Source organism: Notechis scutatus, chromosome 6 (genome assembly GCF_049901735.1).
Source record: "Notechis scutatus isolate UNSWTSFEM ecotype Mainland chromosome 6, rNotScu1.2, whole genome shotgun sequence".
In the NCBI taxonomy this organism is placed as follows: domain Eukaryota; kingdom Metazoa; phylum Chordata; class Lepidosauria; order Squamata; family Elapidae; genus Notechis; species Notechis scutatus.
The window spans coordinates 46,918,856-46,938,858 of NC_142014.1; the positions used below are offsets into that span (position 1 = coordinate 46,918,856).

At 34.7% G+C, this 20,003-nt stretch overlaps 1 protein-coding gene across 3 annotated transcripts in view; it reads left to right on the forward strand.

The window, feature by feature from the left end:
- NEDD1 (NEDD1 gamma-tubulin ring complex targeting factor) overlaps positions 1–17,156 on the forward strand; it is a 37,878-nt gene extending 20,722 nt beyond the window's left edge. Inside the window, exons 5-15 of one of the 3 annotated variants that reach the window (XM_026694080.2) lie at positions 967–1,107; positions 5,785–6,014; positions 6,811–7,012; positions 7,343–7,502; positions 9,374–9,505; positions 9,898–9,945; positions 10,100–10,323; positions 11,372–11,516; positions 11,810–11,966; positions 16,004–16,070; positions 16,506–17,156. In XM_026694080.2, coding sequence (XP_026549865.1) covers positions 967–1,107; positions 5,785–6,014; positions 6,811–7,012; positions 7,343–7,502; positions 9,374–9,505; positions 9,898–9,945; positions 10,100–10,323; positions 11,372–11,516; positions 11,810–11,966; positions 16,004–16,070; positions 16,506–16,610 — 1,611 coding nt within the window. In that variant the 3' untranslated portion in view covers positions 16,611–17,156. Of the gene's footprint in view, positions 1–966; positions 1,108–5,784; positions 6,015–6,810; positions 7,013–7,342; positions 7,503–9,373; positions 9,506–9,897; positions 9,946–10,099; positions 10,324–11,371; positions 11,517–11,809; positions 12,052–12,675; positions 13,059–16,003; positions 16,071–16,505 lie in introns of those variants that run through there. The other 2 variants (XM_087968135.1, XR_015750086.1) reach the window with 2 other exon arrangements.
- Positions 17,157–20,003: the final 2,847 nt, after the last annotated feature.

A 20,003-nucleotide genomic window follows, 5' to 3' on the forward strand; every position in this document is an offset into this window, starting at 1 on the left:
AGAAGAGAGAGTTATTAGAAATTGTCACGTACTTCTAATAAGAGCGCCTGTCAGAATGAAGAAGGATCAGTGGTGGGATAACAATTAAATATAATTCACTTGGTATGTTTTGTATGGTTGTATGTTTTCAGTACTGTGCAGTGATTGTACATATGAGGATGTACAATTAGATACAATATGAAAAAACTTTATAGGAAAAATGATCTGGAAGTTTGAATGCCAGAACTGGATCCTTCCCTAAGTAGAGAGGAAAGTTTCTGTCTCTATCTTCCTGCAGAGAACATAGTACTTGATTGAAGTTGTTCCTCTTTAGGGTCTGTTTGCACCTGATTTGCATCTTTCTTAGTGAAAGAAAGGGAAAAGCATGGAAGAATCCAGGGTATTCTGATTAGAGAAGGAGGGCATATGAGCAATCGGGGGACCTGATTGGAGATTTCCTTTGAATTATAGCTTTGGCAAAATTCCTTATCCCAGCTCAGAAAGCATTGGACAACACTTATTCCTGCTGAGATTCATTTTTTGAAGAAAGGAAAAATTAGATATTTGAACCAGAATTTGCTATCTAAACATTTCTGAGAGAAAATACATACAAATATATTGGTTGAAAATGCAAGCTATAATATGAGTGTTACTATTCCAGAGAGGTGGAGTAGGCAATCTTTTAGAGACTGAAGGCTGCACATAATATTTTTTCGAGAAGATCCAGAGAGATCCGAGAGATCCAGAGAATTGAAGAATAGCACTAGGAAGATAAGGCTACCTTTTAATTGTGTGTTGTTGTTTAAACATAACTCTTTTAAGCCTATTGTAGAATTTGCACAACTGTTTAATGTATTTCCTTCAGGATCAGAGAAATTGTGTCATTGATTTTCATCAATATTGGACACAAAAGGATTGTAATCTCAAAATTTCCTTAGAGCACATGAGAGTTGTACTAAATTAAAGCTTGCATATTTTCTTCTTCAGGATCATAGAGAGGAAATAACTTGTGTGTCATTCAATTGGAATGATTGCTATGTTGCCTCAGGATCCATGAGTGGTGAAATTATCCTGCATAGTATTGCTACAAATCTATCCAGCACTCCATTTGGTCATGGAACTACGCAGGTATGTATCAGTGACATAGCAATCTGTTCCTAGTGGCATGAATAGATTCTGTTGTAATCTTACAGAAGGTATACAACTTGAGCACCGAATTTATACACAACTATCATACTCTATAATTTGTGACAAAAAGGGATAATGACTACGTACATAAATGGAAAGTTGGTTGGTTCTATTTACTTTTAATTGAATAAAACTTACAGGGTAATATGTATGAAAATGTGGGATCCTTTTGTTACATTAGCAGAAAATCAGATGCTAATGGTATAACCTATTTTTAGGTATATTATTGCATCTTTCTTTTTACAAGAATGTTTTGTTTTGTTTTTAGTAACCTGAACAAACTAAATATTACATGGTACAACTTTGCAAAAGATATGATAGTGGCATTGTGTTCATTAAAAGCAAAAGCCCATTTTGAAGAAACTTTGATGTTTTTGATTCATAGTTATCACCCATCAGTTATATCAATGCAAACTTTTTAATAGTCAGTTTACTCTTTTTTAAAAAGCCACCTCATAGCAGAGCTAATAAAGTTGTCATTGCTTGCTTTATGTGTGGCTTATTTGGGAAATTGTGTCTGACAGTTATTGATAGACAATGTGATTTTATTTAAAGACCAAAGCAATGACAGTAGGGATGAAAAATTGGATCTTTACTGACAAGGTGCTAAAAGACATATAGGTGGATTATATTAATTGGACTTTTCTGTATGCACTTTAAATTCCTGGCTGTGGTTTGTTTTGCCATTTATAACTTTTCATTATAGCCAGCTGAAGAAAAGTTCAATTGCTCTTAAATCTAGATCCATCTTAATGTAAAATATAGGGATTTATGACTCAGGGATGAAAATTCTAATAGTGAAATTAAGATTATTTGTTATAATAATATTGGTAAATGAAATTTAAATAGATATTATATAAATATATGATGCTAATGAAATTATTCATTCTTTTTAATGAAATTTATGAGTAGAAACATTAAATGTTTCAGGTTTTCTGCTTGTTTATTTGAAACTGAATGAATTATTTATTTTCCAACAGTAAATGGTTTTACTCTGACACTTCTGATTTTCTTGTACAGCTTTTTTAAAATACCTGCATGTTCATTTTAGCCTCTAAAAGATGCATCTTTTGTTGTATATACAGCCCAGTTTGGAACAGTGGTTAAAATGCAAAGGACTGAATTCTGGTCATGCCTTAGGCACAGAAGCTTGGTTGGATGGCTTTTAGCCACTCTCTTTAAATCCAATCCACCTCACAGGGTGGTTATTGCAAGAAAAATAGGTTCTAGGGTCTTTGTGTATATTATTGTAAATTAAGTAAATAAAGGTGGGATATAAATTTAATATTATAATAAGAATATGTCCCGCCTCTAATTATGAAGAGGTGGTCAACAGACTTCGCGGAGGTAGAAAGAATCTAGTAGGCCCCACTTCCCTATAAATTCTTCTAGCATTTTCGTGCACTGCTTTTAAATGTGTGTTCAAAGCATGCTAAATGTTGAATATATGAAGATTTGTGAAAATAATCTCATTGGAAGTTTGTTCCATGGTAACAAATAACGCATTCATTTTTTTAAAAAGGGCATTATCCCATCAATTTTAGCTTCATAATATCTTGCTGAATCACAGCCTCAGTCTTGAAAAAAATAGCAATAAAGAGGAGACACTAAGCTTGGCATTCTTGTCAGGATTCAAAAGTTTCCATTGTTATTGCAGAATTGCCTACCATGTGAAAAGTTGTTAAATTGTAATTGCATGTCACTCCAGTGAAACTTATATGGCAGACTTGCTGACTAAACATTTGAAAGGGCTGCTCTTATAATAAAAATGTGGTATCAGTGCTGACGTTCAGTTAAAGGTTTTTCAGGTACTACTTTTCTGTTTCTCACTATTGGATATTGTATCAGTTTCAATCTCTTCTCTGAGTACTATATGCTATGCTATGACCACAGAGTTGAACCACAACAGTAAATGTCCTTGTCTGTGTCCCATTGTTTTCACTCCTTCCAACCTGACACAATGTTGGAAATAAATAATGTATAAGAGCTCAGAGCTCTGTTCCTCTGCAAGAGAACTGGGACCTAATTTATGTATACATATTTTAAAAATGATTTACTCTGGTCTTGGGCCTGAAGAGGGGAAAATAATCTCCTAGTGCAATGGTTCTCAACCTTCCTAATGCCGCGACCCTTTAATACAGTCCCTCATGTTGTGGTGACCCCCAACCATAAAATTATTTTCGTTGCTACTTCATAACTATAATTTTGCTACTGTTATGAATTGTAATGTAAATAATAAATAACAATAGCTTTAATAATACAAAAGATGATACATGGCATAGTTCAGTCAATACAGTTCATTTAAGTTTCCTATGATTTACCATTCTCTGTGTTGTTTTTTTAAACATACCAGTTACTATCACAAGGGGGCAGTATTCACATCAACCACAGCTGAATATAAAAAGACCGATCAGCATCCAGATTAAGTTCCCATGGTACAGATTTTTTTTTTTTTTTGCAGTAGTTGATGATTTTACAGTACATGATTTTACATTTACCCAGTAATTATAATTCATGAAGTGTCGTTTTACCTCCAATAGTGTGCTTTCAACACAGTAGGTGCTTTTAACAGAGTAGCTGCTTTCTACACAGTAGCTGCTCTCTATACATGTGCAACTGGTCTGCATAAGTACATTATGACGCCAACCCTGTCACATACACCTGTATTTGTACGGGGTATATGTGATGGGGTTGGCACAATGATGTCATCATGCCGGGTAGTCGTATGTGGGCGTATGTGCATGTGGGCGTATCTGAAGAAGGATAGAGGAGTGGTGTCTCGGTTCCTAAGACCATCGAAAATAAGTGTTTTCTGATGGTCTTAGGCGACCCCTGTGACATGGTCGTTCGTCCCCCAAAGGGGTTGCGACCCACAGGTTGAGAACCACTGTCCTAGAGCATCCCTAAGATAATTGGGCAGCAGCGCCAGAATGCTGTTGGCTCTTCTAATTCTACACCCCTGCATTCCTTCCGGTTGCATTGCCCAGTTCTCTGTCATAGGATTGCTGTTAGAAGGGAAAAATCAGGTCACTGTGCTTTGATCCAAATCTATGTGATATAAAGATATGTTCTGCATGCTTTTTCTAATTTGTTATTCTTTTCAGTTCAACAAAATTATTGTTCAACATTCCAAAACTGAATAAACAGGACCAGATTTTGTGTGGGGCAAGAAACTGGCAGACTAGTAAATTTGAAAATAGGCCAGATCTAGCAACAAATGCAAACAAACAAAAGAAAAATCCTGACGAAAAAAATAAAAACACATGTTCGGGTCACATTGTTGGATAGTGTCTCATAGAGTAGTTAATACTTTAAGCCATCTTTAATATGCTTCCTTCTTTCCTGGTGACCTCTAAGGGTGGAATTTTTATTAAAATGCTGAATTAGGATTCATGCTTTCTCATATTTATGTGAAAATGGGAATAACGTACAGAGAAAATCCTTTTTCAAAGGTACCAGTGCTCCCCACCCCCAGTCAGAGCCTGTACAGTGACTTGTTGTAAACAAGTAGACTTACAACATTTGAGCCCATTTTTTTTGTTTCTAAATGAGATATTTGTTAAGTGAATTTGCCCCATTTTACGAGCTTGCTTGCCAAAGTTGTTAAGTGAATCACTGCAGGTATTAAGTTAGTAACATAGTTGTTAAGTGAATCTGGCTTCCCCATTGACGTTGCTTGTCAGAAGGTGATCATATGAGCCCAGGACACTGCAACCATCATACATATGAGTCAGTTGCCAAGTGTCTGAATTTTGATTATGTGACCATGGGAATGCTGCAATGGTCATAAGTATGAAAAATGGTCTTATGTCATTTTTTTTTCAATTGTAACTTTAAATGGTCACTATATTGTTGTAAGTCAAGGACTATCTGTATTGTATTTCCATAGATTTTATATTGAAACAACAATATCTGGCCTCCTATGTGTTAATGTGAGAGATGTTGCTTGTTTTTTTTAAATGGGTGAGATTATGAAATAGCTTCATTTAGAAATACATTTAATAAAACATTGCTGTTTTTATGTACCATTCTTTCCAAATTACAAGTGTTATACTTCTAAATGTATAAGTAAAATGTAGTAAAATGTTTTTAGTGGTGATTGAAATAGAAATATCTCACTTTAAAGGCTTTCAGTTCTTAAGAAATGTTAGGTTTTCCCAGTTTTTTTGAAAGAGATCCTATGAAATGTATAAATGTTACAATTCTTTTAAAATAATTAAAAATGCCACAACATTTTTCAGATGTGTGTGGCTAGTTTAATAGCTGCTACTTGTATGCATATATCACCACTTTCCTTTGCTTTCATATGTGATTATGATACTTTGAGATTTCAAGTTACCTTTACCTTATTATTTGATCCTGAACTGTTGTAAAAAGAGAAATAAATTCTTTCATTAATAGGATTAAAAATACAATCTTAAGACCCCTTGGAAATGTACATTTATCACAAATATGCATCAGCTTGCAGTCTTTGATTAAAAGATTCCCTGCACATTAAACATTATGAATGTGGGGCAATTAATTACTTTGAGTTAAATCTTTAGAATTGGATTTTGGCTAAGTCAAACTTTAGTTGAAATAGAAATTATGGAATACTATTTGTTTGTTTTCTTACAGCCCATACGACATTTGAAATATTCTCCCTTTAAGAAAGCATTACTGGGTAGCGTCTCTGACAGTGGAACTGTAACCCTATGGGATGTCAACAGTCAAACTCCGTACCATAACTTTGAAAATGCTCATAAAGCTCCAGCTTATGAAATCTGTTTTTCTCCCATCAGTGAATTGCTGCTTGTAACTGTAGGTCTAGATAAAAGAATAATTCTCTACGACACAGCAAGTAAAAGGTAAATATATACTTGTCAGATTCAGCTAGACACTTGATAGTGAGATGGCCTGCCAATGTATAATAAATAATAAATTTATATTAAATAAATAATATCAAAAAGTAAATTAAATCTGTGTTTGAAAATGTTTTTAGAATGTTTTTCATATATAAAAATCTTGTTTGCTTAAGTAAAGATAAAGTGATGAAACCTGAAAATGATTACTCATATGTCAAATCTTCTTGAATTTAGAGTTCTCTGCAATTCATTATTAGATAGATTAAATCAAATGGGAAAAGTGGAGAAAATCCAGTGTTGATGCCTTGAAATTTATTATTTATTTTACTGTCTCAGACAATTAAAACCTTAAATCTGTTTTTTTTTTATTATAAACCTATAATAATTGGAGTGTTTGAAAATAAAATCTAGGCAGAAGCCACAAATACGGTATAGGATGTTGATTCCGAGAATTCAATTTGCTATGCCACATACTTGAATTTTACTAGAATGCTGACCTTTGCGTGTTAATTTTATGTATAAATATTTAAATATAAGATGAATAAATAATAAAACTTAAAAGATAAAATGGGCATATTGGTAGATAATCATTTATCATTTATCAGGAAAATGTGTTTCTCAAATGTTATTTTGGTCTGAAGCCTACTGAATAATCTTGGGTCAGATGTACAGATGTAACCAGATCAAACCCAACAGAAAACTCAGTAAGATAAAAGTTTTTATTTAAAAAATTGTATGTAAGATTCTTATGGATTTCCCCCCTCCTTTTGTGTTCAATATCTTTATTTGACATATAAAGGCAGTTGAGAACTTTAGTAGCAGAAACTCCTCTAACTGCAGTAGAATTCATGCCTGAAGGAACTTCACTCACTATTGGCTCTTCTCGTGGAAAAATATATCATTATGATTTAAGAAAGCTGACAGCACCTGTGAAATCAGTCAGTGCTCACAAAACATCTGTGAAATGCATAACACTGCAGAATTGTAACAGTTTTTCAAAGGTAAAACACCTTGTGCATATTGATAAAATGTTGATTAAGAAAAGAAAACTAAATATTTTCCATTTATAGTAAATCAATAAAGAAATCATGCATATTTATTAAGTTTTGAATTGTGTTTATGTTTTAATTGTGTTCAAGCTGTACAGTTTTTATGTTTACAAAATGGCTGTAATTTCCAATCATACTGGTTTGACATTTAGCATGAAAATTATTTGTTTGAATGCTTTATTTTTACAAGGATTAAAAATGTCAGGATAGTTGATTCTAGTCATAGCTGTAGATAACTTTTTTAATTTGGAATATTTCTGACATACTTATTTTTATTTTTAGTCTAGTCATAAAACAGGCTCAAGTAAACAAACTTGCAAAAAAGGAATTCAGAATGTTGGTATTTTAAAAAATCTTACATCTAATGTACCTACTACTTTCCTGCCCCAGTCCATGCCAAGTAATGAAGTTAAAGGAAGTGATGCTATTCCAGATAAATCAGGTAAAAAAAGGAATTTGAAAGCTGTTGAAAAAAAAAATCCTGTTACGGAAAAAGTGCTAAAGAATCAATATAAGTTCTTATTTCATTGTTTTGTTTTAACATTTCTGTAACCCCGCTGAAATGTTTTTGTTGTACAAAGTTATTCACTCTAGCAAGGGCTGTGATTTTTCCCCCTGGCAAAAAAGCTGGGCTATGATAAAAAAATTATCATCTTGGGGCCAGGGAAAACAGCATATGCTTAAAACTGATATACAATGTGGCATTGCTGTTGAATTCGGACAAGAAATTTGGCCTATCCAGAGGCTGTTGCAGGGCTGTTAACTCAAGAACTATGTATCTAGTAACCTGATTTTATCTTTTCATCTTTGCTGAAGATCTTCATAAACCCAGACTTATTTAGGCAAACATAGTGCATAGCTCTGCAGAATTGAACTATACAATGTCTTCAGATATGTTTCCCCCCGCCCCGTATGTGTGTGTGTGAGAGAGAGAGGCAGAGGCAGAGGCAGAGAAAGACAGAGCATAACACCAGAGTAATAGAGTATGACCCTTTTCTACGTCTGCTATTCCCAGCATTATTTATTTCAATATTTTAAAAAAATCATGTAATAATTTATCCATGGGGACAAGGAGCAAGGGTGGAAACTAATCAAGGAGAGAAGCAACCTAGAACGAAGAAGAAATTTCCTGACAGTTAGAACAATTAATCAGTGGAACAACTTGCCTCCAGAAGTTGTGAATGCTCCAACACTGGAAGTTATTAAGAAGAGATTGGATAATGATTTGTCTGAAGTGGTGTAGGGTTTCCTGCCTAAGCAGGGGGTTGGACTAGAAGACCTCCAAAGTGCCTTTCCAGCTCTGTTTATTCCATTCCATTCTATTCCCTTTCTTTTTGAAAATTGCATGTCTTTCTTTTTAAAGATAACTGTATATAGAATTTGCATAAAACAATATAACAAAATTCTGATTTTGACATTGTGGTCAATTTTAGAAATCCTTTTCATTGTGCCATTCTAGGCAATGGCTAGAAACAAAAAGTTGTAGACTTCTGGATGCTTATGGGCATTTTTAAAAAATATCAAATGTATTCTTACTATTCATTATTTTTCTTGTTTTGAATAGCTTTGCAATCTGTCCAGAAAATTCCAATTACAGATACAATAAATACATTTAGATGGCAGCATAATGCGTTTTTTAAGATTTGGAAGACATTTTGAGAAATACTTATTTACAGAAAAAACAATTCTGTCCTGTATTTAAGGCCAATATCACCAGTACACAAAATGAAATAGTCATTACTGTTAGCACCCATAAACTAGTGTATAACTTTAAGGTGCCCTGGCAGATACTTTTACTTAGGCTGAAGAAATACACAACTGCAAGTTCACATACAATGGGAGGGGTGTGATTCTTCATTCAGACAGCAAATGTGTCTGCCAACCCTTCCTGTATTGCTAATTAATGCCTAAGGGAAACAAGCATTCTACCAGTATTGTGGGTGTCTTGGCACAAAATGTATTAGTATTCATTGTCCACACAATTAAAGTTATTAACAGGTATGGTTGGTAATGGTTGGTAATGGTTATGGCTCTTGCTTGCAATTCAGTATTAATTATATTTCCTCAATAATAAGCTCCATTGGTTGTGTGGAACATGTTACCAATTATATTTTGGCAGCATTCCGTCTTTTTAAAGGTCAGCTTATTATAAATCTCTAAACCCCTTATCTGAAATCTGCTGGACTTGTTTTATTATTGTTATGACACTTCAATATACCAAATTATATTGCTTATGAAAACAGAAGTTGCTTGCATGAATGAGAGTTTGGTTTATTCTTAAATTTATTTTTAAAAAATGTTTTCCCTTTATAGGTTTGACCCAGAGCAGCAGTTTGGATGTAATTCCTTCCAAAGAGATGGATCATGGGAATACTTCTAATTCAAGTAATTTTGAAGACTTGGGAAGAAATAGTTTGGGTGACCTATTTTCTCCACTTCGAGATGGTATGTTGATGCTGAAATTAAACTGTATGTTTTCTGGTAAGAACTCTGCTTATTGCATTAGGACTCTTACTATATTATTGGCTCTTATGGTTAGAATGTTAGTCTGTAGCCATATATATTAGGTGGACCCAAGGTTGACTTGAAGAATGCTTATCAATTATTTCTTATCAAATTGGAGGGAGATCCTAAATGGATCTTTTTTTTCTTCAATACTTTTTATCAATGATTTGGATGAAGAAATGGAGTGAATGTTTATTACATTTATAAATGATACAAACTTGATGGAATAGCTCATAACTTAGAAAACAGAATTTCTCTGTAAAATTAGATTAAAAGTGGACTACTGTTTTCTTCTTCTTCTTATACTATCAATATCTATTTATCTTTTCTAGATATTGTGGCTTGTAAAACAAATGAAGATGTTCCAGGAAAGAATGATGGTAAGCACTTTCTGTTTTATTAATGGTAGTAGTAGTATTATACCAGAAATCTAGAAGTAACAGTAAAAAACCATTTCAAAAGACTTTCGACTATGTATCAAGAAAGTTTTTAATTAAGCAATGCAAATATATGATCTTTTGCTTTGCATTATAGGTTTGGATTTTCAGTCTTATCTTTTAAGCATGGATTTTCTCTCTCAGTTTAATACTGCTTTACCTGCAAGAAAAAATCCAGCAGGATCAAATCCACATATTGTTCATTCAAGTCCATTTAATATATTTTCTGGATCCCCCATTAAAGAGGAAAATGAGCATCCAGATATTGATGCTAAAAAAACAAATCATGGAAAACAAGAATCCAATGAGCACATCAAACAGGTATAGTGTGATTATAGTTTTGCTTTTTATTTTGCTTTCAACTTCTCCCCTTTGCATAAAACATAAAAGCTGTTACTTCTTCCGTCATACAATCTTGCAGGAATGACCTTTAAGATTGTCATCTGCATCAGTTTTGTAACAAGATAGATTCGGAACACTGTGACTATATGCACATGTTTTTCTTCCGTTCATTTTGGAACTATCAGCTGTTATTATTATTATTGGGTCCTAGAAGGAAAGGAATGATGAAGGCTACCCATAGGTTGGACCTTGTTTTCTTGAATGATTCTAACATGCCAGAATTATGGTACTTGCTTATTTGATAGTTTGACACTTTGTCCCAGTATGAGAGTTTATCAGTACAGTGGTTTATCAAGTGATAAAAACGGGATGGGTCCTGCTTTGTAAGTCGGCATCTCGATCCTTGTTTTCACCTCCATATTTATTCATTTATCAAATTTGTATGCTGCCCATCTCACCTAAGTGAATCTGGGCAGTTTACAAAAAACATCATAAAACAATATAAAAATGTGACTTAAAAAGAACAGTTAAAAACAGACTTAAAATTAGATAGATGCTATAGGACCAGGACTGACAAACTCATGGCAGCATCACGTGACATGTTGGGACTTCCCCCCCCCCCTTTGCTACACGGCACGGCCAGATGCATCTGGCTGGTGGGCTGCGAGTTTGACAGCCCTGCTATAGATGCTACTGTATACAAAACCTGATATTGCATGGACAAGTTAAGAACATATATGGATTAAAACCCAAAAGCCTTGTGTACGTCCTCTTGAAAGTTATAATAAGCAGATCAGATATACTTATTGCATTTGAGGAGAGAAGAGCTGCCAGTGATTTGGATCACTAGGATTTGCACCCTAGTATGTGATAAATAGCATTCAAATAAGCGAGAAGTTGTTACATTTCAACAATCATGCTGGTAGCAAAAATAACCACTTATTGCGCTTTGATAGGTCTCTCCTGTCCTTTTTTTATATTGTTATGGGATTTTAATACTTGTTTTTTCTGTCCCCTCCTGCTGTAGTTGAACTCGGGCTCTGAGTCTTCAGCTCTGAATACTCCACCTGTTGCCAATTTAATCAAGAGTCCTGATTCCAGAGAAAGACTTATTAAGAATATCCAGACACAACTTTTATATGAATCACCAATTAATGGTACTACCTCGACAGGTATGTGTAACTTTTGTGGTATAATACTCAAGATATGATTAGTTTCTTCAAATTTGATTAGTATCCTTTAAGATTTTATCCTTAATAATTTGGTCATAAGCTTGCTCTAAATTTGTACACTGAGTGAGGAATTATTAATAACTCTTCCTTATTTTGCATTATAGACTATGATGAGAAATGACATGGTAAGAGTAGATATAGATGTCTTTTCAATATGCTAGCTTGCAGGCTGCTTCCCTTCTTTTTATTCCTGTACAGTTGAAATGCTCACACTTCTTGGTTATTTTGCATAGGTCCAAAGATAACCTCCAATATTACTTCTGGAGTTGCTAGTACACTATCTGAGAAAATAGTAGATACTATTGGAAACAGCCGATTGAATGCACCTTTATCGTCAATACAAATTCATTTCATTCAGAATATGATACAAGAAACTCTGGATGATTTCAGGTAAAGAGAATTAGATTCATATGTTACTTTACCATGTTGTTCTACACATTTATTTTTCATGAACTTTACCACTTAGTATATGTTAGTATGTTAGTGTTTGGGGATTAACCCCTAGCAGAGTATTGCAGCAGTAGTCAAACCAGACAGCCAAACGAGAGCGGAAGGGCCCCAGAGTATACACACACTGAACACAAACACTGTTTGTAGTTTAAATAGTTTTTAATCCATTTAGAGTTTAAAGCATTGTCATTCAGTCCATTAAGTCATTCACAGTATTTCCATCCAGTAAGACTCACTAGTATAGTCCAAGTTAATAGTCCTTGCAATATCTTTATCAGCCGATAAAGATATCTTCTCCTCCTCGGTGCCTCTCTCCAGAGGAACAAACGCTGGATATTCAGCAAGAAGTTCAAACAGTAGAACAGTTGAATTCAGCAATAAATCAGCAAAACAGTAGCAGACAGGAACATCTCAGTCACAGGCACAGTTACAGTCACAGTAAGACACAGTTAGTCGCAGTAAGACACAGTTAGTCACAGTAAGCTTTCCAGCTTCTAATGCTTCCTTATATTGTAACTTCTAACCGCACCCTTCGGCTAATTGCCTGCAGCATTGTGCTTAAAGTGATAAGCACTTAAACCATGATATCTAAGTTTTATATATTTATTCACCCAAACCATATTTGGTATCAATGTTATACCTAACATAGTATATAAAATATTTCAAAACTGAACCATTTTGATTTTGGTGTGCCCTGATTCAGGAGTGAAACAGGTTTCTTAAAAACGTGAAATGGTTGCCTTAATAATATTTTGTCAGTCTTGAAACAACTGCTAATGTCATTTTCATATCATTTCCTATCTTCATATAACTATTACAGGCTGTCATGCATGAAATTCCCTGCTCATTCATCAGTAGTTATCTTCTCTCCAATTCGCTTAGCAGAAAATACCTCAGGTCCTGAAGAAAATGAAAACTGCTAAATATACAGTACTAGTTCTCAAGAGGAACTTGAAGACCTCGGGGGTGCGATTTTTGTGTCAGTCTTGTAATTTCTGGGTTGATTCTGTAAAAATCCCCCCCCCCCCTAAAAAAATGCAGGAGACCCATATAGTGGTGATGATGGAAAATGTTTATAGCATAACTGGAGAAATCATGTTCTTTAGATGTTATTGGACTTTAATGTTTAGAAGCCAGGGCCAAGATGGCCAATGATCAGGAGAACTCTTGTGGAGCAGTGTGGTGAGGTGGGTGGCACCTTAGATTTTCTACTATTGAATCTGCTCAGGCTCTACTGTACTTTATTCATAGAATTCTAGAAAACTATTACAAATACTATAAATATTAAAGTTCAATAGGTTTATATTGCATTGTTTATTTAAAGCACTGCAGATATTCCTTTAATCATAGGTCTTCCTCTATGATTGGTAGTAACATTCCTTAACTATAGTATATTAGTTGCTTCTTTAATGTTTTATGTTCCTTTATCTGGATCCATATTTTTTAGAAGCTTGCCAAGATAACAAAAGTAAATACCGTGTTTCTCACATAATAAGGCCGGGCCTTATTTTTTTTTGACCCCCGAAAAAACGGCTAGGACGTCTTTTCGGGGGGTGACTTAATTCTCCCCCCTTGCATCCTCGGGTGGGTGGGCAGGCGGCGACAGCTTGGATATTCGGGAGACCTTCGGGTTCGAGCCACCGTTGCTTTCCCTTCTCCCTTGCTGCCGCGGCGTTTGGCACAGCCACGTGCGGCCAGTCAGGGCTCCTCCCTGCAACCGGAGCCCTGAGGAGACACTTGGTTCAGGCGCTCCCGTCTTCCCTTTGCTTTCGAAGGTAAAGCGAATTATTTTACAAAGCCTCCCCTGCCCGAGAGGGCAGCCCAACCCCACGTGGGGAGGCTAATCTCCCGGGGCCTCTTCCGTTCCTCCCCGACCTCCCTATGCTGCGCGCCTCTGACGCGCCGCTCCCTTCAGCCCAGCGAGCTCTTCCACCTCAAAGGCCAGGCGGGCGGCTGCGGAGCAGCATCAGCGGGTCTGAGCCGCTCGCAGCAGAAACAGCCACCACCCGTAGCCCGACGCGGGGAGAACGAGCGAGGTTAGCGCCCGCCAGCCCGGGCGAGATTTGGGAACAAGGGGCAGGAGGAGGCATGCACACACCCGCGGCTCACTTTCCCAGCTTTGCCCAGCCCTTACGGCTCTGGCGCGGCCCTGGCAGGATGAGCGGAGGGTCCGGCGGGGAGGCGCTCGCTGCCCGCCAGGGCCACGCCAGAGCCGTAAGGGCTGGGCAAAATAAAATAATAAAATAATACTAAAATAATAATAATAAAATAAAATAATTCGCTTTACCTTCGAAAGCAAAGGGAAGACGGGAGCGCCTGAAGCCAAGTGTCTCCTCAGGGCTCCGGTTGCAGGGAGGAGCCCTGACTGGCCGCACGTGGCTGCGCCAAACGCCGCAGCAGCAAGGGAGAAGGGAAAGCAAGGGAGAAGGGAAAAGCAACGGTGGAAGGTCTCCCGATATGAAGTGCCCCACCAACGCAGGCAGCACCATATCCGGGCATGCAACAAAAGTACTTACTAACGGCAAGCCCCCCCCGCTCCCCCCCATTTTACATGTTTAATATGGGGCTTAATTTGGGGGGAGGGGCTTAATTTGATTTTATGCCAATAAAACATGGTGGGGCTTCCTATTGGTGGAGGCCGTATTGTTGGAGAAACATGGTATTTACATATCAAAGTACAACCAACTCTTTTTGTGTTACATATTGAACATTGCCTCACCTGGAAGTTGCTTGTAGAAACTAGATGCATAAAATATTTTTTCTTTTATTTGATAAATATTATTATATTACATTTTAAATAATGTAATATACTAGAATGCTACTATATAGTGGTGAAGTTTAGCAGGCAAATGAGTGATAATTTCTTTCTGTTGGTCATAGAACAGCATTATGCTCTGTAACAATCAGACTGAAGAATCCCTTGTCAGATTATGCATTCATTGATGGCTTTACTGTATAAAGTATTCAAGCGCAGTGCAAACAAGTAACCAGTGCAACAAAAATTTAGAAGACTACCCTCTTGTATTTTTTTATTAGAAGAAGTAGTCCTGTGGAAAATTATTGAGAATGAAAAGAAATGTTTTCTATTTGTACTTATTTCAATTCATATCTAAAATATAGCAAATATTTTAGGCAGTATATTTTACCAAGTGTTTGAAAATAATTATCTAAATTTTTGGTAAGGCTTCTATTTCCAATTTTTTTCAAGATAAATACAAAATAGACTCTTTTAGTGCATTGGTACTGGTACTGAGTATTCACGTACTATAGGCAAATTACACACTTTTGAATCTATGAGAATCTCCTAATTTAGGGGATTATTTAATACTTGTAATAAAATAGGGTATATGGGGGGAGAGAAACAGCCTGAGACACTGAAACAGTGTGAACAGCATGTTTCCTAAGAAGAAAGAATCAAAACAGTCGATTTCATAGTTTCCAGTTTAGGATTCAGCAAACTGTATTGTGCATATACACACACATGCATGCTCACGCACACAAACTGATGCATAGTTTGTGCCTGCAACAAAACATACAATTTCTTACTTGTCATATTATGTCACAAATTATATTTATCCTGTTGTATTTTGTAGAAGTATTCACAGAATTATACAATTTTGCAGAATTTCCCACAGAAGAGTTTTCCACCACGAGAGTTTTGCACACTTCTGTTCATTAAAATAAACAGATATTTTTCTCTGTATTCCATTTACCAGAGTAATAGAAGCCTGATGCATTAGCTGTCATATTGGGTACTTGACACTGGAAATGCAGTAAGATGAAGAGAAACGGTCTCTTTCCTAATAGCCTTTTATTTCTAGTAGGTTCCATCAAAGAAATAGATTAACATTGAAGTGAGGGGATATAGTGGGATGATAGTTTATCATTTTGAAATTACCTCTGTAGTAGTAAATCTCTGAGTTGGAGAAAAAAAACGACTAGACTTGTGACATAAATTGGTGTTTTTCTCTCCTCAGGGAAGCTTGTCATCGTGACATTGTAAATTTGCAAGTAGAAATGATCAAACAGTTTCATGTTCAGTTGGTATGTATACAAATATAAAGAGGTGTACATATATGTTGACAAACTTCCCTTTCATTGCAGCGCTTAATATTTTATTATTCTAAATCTGGGGCACGCAGATGTTTTAAAATGCAATTCCATAATCCTTTACTGTGGAGCCAAACAGTGCGAAACTTTTCAGCAACCTGAAAGGGGGAGGTTGGAGCCAGGACAAAAAATGGTACAAGATTGTTGGGTTTAGCAATGGTCATTTCCAGATTATTGGTTTACTTAAAAAGTAAAGAATGTGACAACATTTTGGTTGTTTTTGATTGTTCGTGACAACTACAAAGTCTACCTTTCTGTTAAAAAAAAACCCGAAGGTGCTTTTTAATTGTTGCTATTGAAATTTCATATTTAACAGTAATTTAATATTAATTATTCTGTTACATATTGATTTTCTTTTCTTTTCTCTAGAATGAAATGCATGCCTTACTTGAAAGATATTCTATAAATGACAGTTTAGTAGCCGAAATTGAAAGATTGCGTGAAGAAAATAAAAGACTTCAAACCCACTTCTGACAGATTCCTATTCATGTGAAGAAAATAATTTGATATTTTTGTTCCAAGTGGCTAAGACATCATGATGTCATCTGATAATTTCTGAAGGAGTGTAAATTCAATATTTCTTACAGTACCAAATATTTTAATTGTAGAAAAGCAAAAGAAAATGCACTTACATTTGTATCAAAGTGTTTCTATGATAAAGAAGCTAGATTAAAATTGAGGCTAACAGGATTATTAACCAGTTCCCTATCTGTATATAAAGTGCCTTTATAAAAAAGGAAACTAAATAGGAAATGTATTTTGTATAACAATTCATCAACCTTCTTTGCCTTGTGGTATTGGTGGAGCTCTCTCCTTTTAAACTGAAAAAAATGGAAGTGCCTGACTTGATTTTTATATTCTACATGCTCTTTAAAAGCTCGTATCTTTCCTACAATGGTTACTTTGTAAGTATAGAATACAACTCTAATATGTAACTCAATTGTAAACAAAATACCCTCAGCTTTTCTATATAATTTGAAAATACAGTTTGAATAAACAATATGTGTAGTCTAGTCTAAACATACTTGACCCAATAGTATTACTATACTAAAACCAGCAATTTCTTAGTCTGTTCTTTCAGTATAGTTTTATTGATTTCTAGTACAGAAGTCAAGCTCAGTTATTTCAGTTTGACTTTGGTATTTGTTAGATTTTTGTTATTAAAGTTGTACAATTGAATGGGCTTAATGTAATTTAAACTGCAAAACAAAATAACTAAATTATTCAGCTACCCAATGGGTTAAAATATGTCCTGGATCTTCCTGTCACAATTTATTTTTTAAAAGAACGCAATTTCCATGATAGAAACTTGTGCCTCTGATGTAAATGAAGAAAATGTTTTCTGATAGCCCAGTTGGTATATTTTTAAAAACTTGTACCAAGTTGATACAATTCAGTAAAATGGTTAGTTTATCCATTATAATATACATTTTATTGAGATTATCATAATATAAAATACAAATGAAAATAAAGATGATAGAGAAATGGAGGAAAAGAAAGGTGTGGGATAATAGGAAAGAGAAAAAAAAGTATTCCAACTTTTTTTCTGATCAGTAAAGTAAAAAAAAAAAGGTTGATTATCCATGAAGAATGTGTACATGGTGATAAGGTCCATTCCAGAATAAAAACAGGCTACCTTTGAAAGTGGAAGACTCTTACTTATTACAGCTTTGTAAAACCAAATTGGCCTGCTTCAGGTTGCTGTAGTAATGGATTTTACCCATCAACAAGGAGTTTGGACTATATTTTCATATGATTGTGTCATATTGTCAGGTACTACAGTAAATTCCACAAAATGTAAAGAGATTTCAATATTTTGATAATATGAATAATGCAACCTGAATTTACTTTTCCATGTGTCACTTAGTTGGTAACAAGCTCTCATAGCTATTTATAAGTACAGTAAACTGATTTTAGGAAGGAAAGTTATGATTTCCAGAATTGTGTGTGTCCTGCATTTAATATAAACAGCTCCATTAAAGCCCTTTGTTTTCCTATTCACACCACAAATCAGAAGAATTACAGTATTCAGAAATGAATAATATGCAGCCGTTCTATATACTTTCCATAGGAAACTTGTAGTAGATGGATATTCTAACCCTGAAATTGACAACGAATCTAAGAATTACTGTGAAAGGTAGTGTGTTTAAGGACATGAATCAATTTTAGTTTCGTATGCAGGTAAGGCAGAAGATATACTTTATTTTGGCAGAAGATATACTTGTAAAATATGTCAAAACTTTGTGCTTGTCTTCCTTCTTATATATATTTTCCAATATCTAAAGCATTTGATAATTTCAGATACAGAATTTGTATGCCATGTTACTTTCTTTTATATTCTGCAGAGTCACAATCATGAAATTGTTCACAGTGTTTAAAAATGTAGAACTATGAAATGTTTTTCATACAGAGTATAGCCTATTCAATGCTTTTTGTACATCTGACTTAAAGATCTGACTGTTTTCTGTTCCCAGTAATCTGGCATGGAAGGTGCTTGTCTTTCATGCTTATAATCATTTACAGAAAACTGCAACCATATTAGATTCTTTTGTAAACCTGTCCTATATAGAAATGCTTCCAAGATTCTCTCCAAGATTCTATGCAGAAGAAAGTTGAAATGTTAAAATGTAATGTATATTTAAAAACCATACTGTCAAAAAGTAAAAGAAAACCTTCAGCTAAGTATTGTTATGGAAGGTCTGTGCTAGAATACTGCTTTTGAACACTTGTAAGATAGCCAGGATTTTAAAAATAAGACATGGTGACAAGTAATATATAAGGTATATTGTTGGGAATGCTGGCTTTAGTGAATGGAAACCAGAATGGCAGCATTGTGAGTTCTTAATTTACTGAACCAGTTTCCCACTGTGAAATCCACAGGTTTCTGTTCTGAGTCAATTTTGGCATGCTGTTCCATTTTTCAGATTAATATGCTTTCTTTGTTCAGTTACTAAACACAGAAAGTGTTGTGTGGCATCATAAAATAAATATAATCCAATTAACTTATAAAATATGTTAAAATAAATATTGTCCTTTTATTGATATCACAGTTATATAGTTGCTACCATTATGTTGTTTGTTATTATCACATGATTTTATTGTACATAGAGTATTTCTCTGAGGGACATAGGTGGCTCAGAAATGTGAAAAATAAATAAAATGAGATTCAAGGCAGAAACCATTCATATGTTCATTTAATATGATGAGAAAAAAAATAAGAGTGGACTTTATTTCCCTTTTTAGAGAGGAAAGATATTCACATAGATAAAATTAAATAGTATTTTTGAGATGGGAATATATTAATAGGTAATGCATAAATCCTGTTGAAAAAAAAAGCATTAAATGGACAACATCATATATAGACAGCAATTATGCTTTCATTAAGGTAATATATTAAATTGAACTGTAACACTGGGATTTAAATGTAATAAAAACCAATACTAGCATACATGATATCCAAGAAATTACAATATTGACTAGTTTGGATTATGTCATTTCTATAATTAATGGTAGTTGTTTAATCCCTGTGCTTGTATTTAATTGGAAGTCAAAATCATTTTCATGTAACCACAACAGTAGTTTTAAATTATTACAATGATTTTCCCTTGTGATTTTCTACTTAACTCATAACCTAATTCTAAGTGCATGGAGTTACTCTTATTACAGCTCAATGGTTGCTGTTTCCATTTTGATTCATACTTTTGATAAAGTCTAGGGAGTGTCTTTTGCACACATATACACTCAGACTGAGTTCACACCTTACTTAATTGTATTCTATTGAAAACGGCTTTACATCATACTAAATCCAAACCAACCATAGTATGTTTCAGTGCAATGTACCAACTATGGTTCTCTTTTCACACTTCC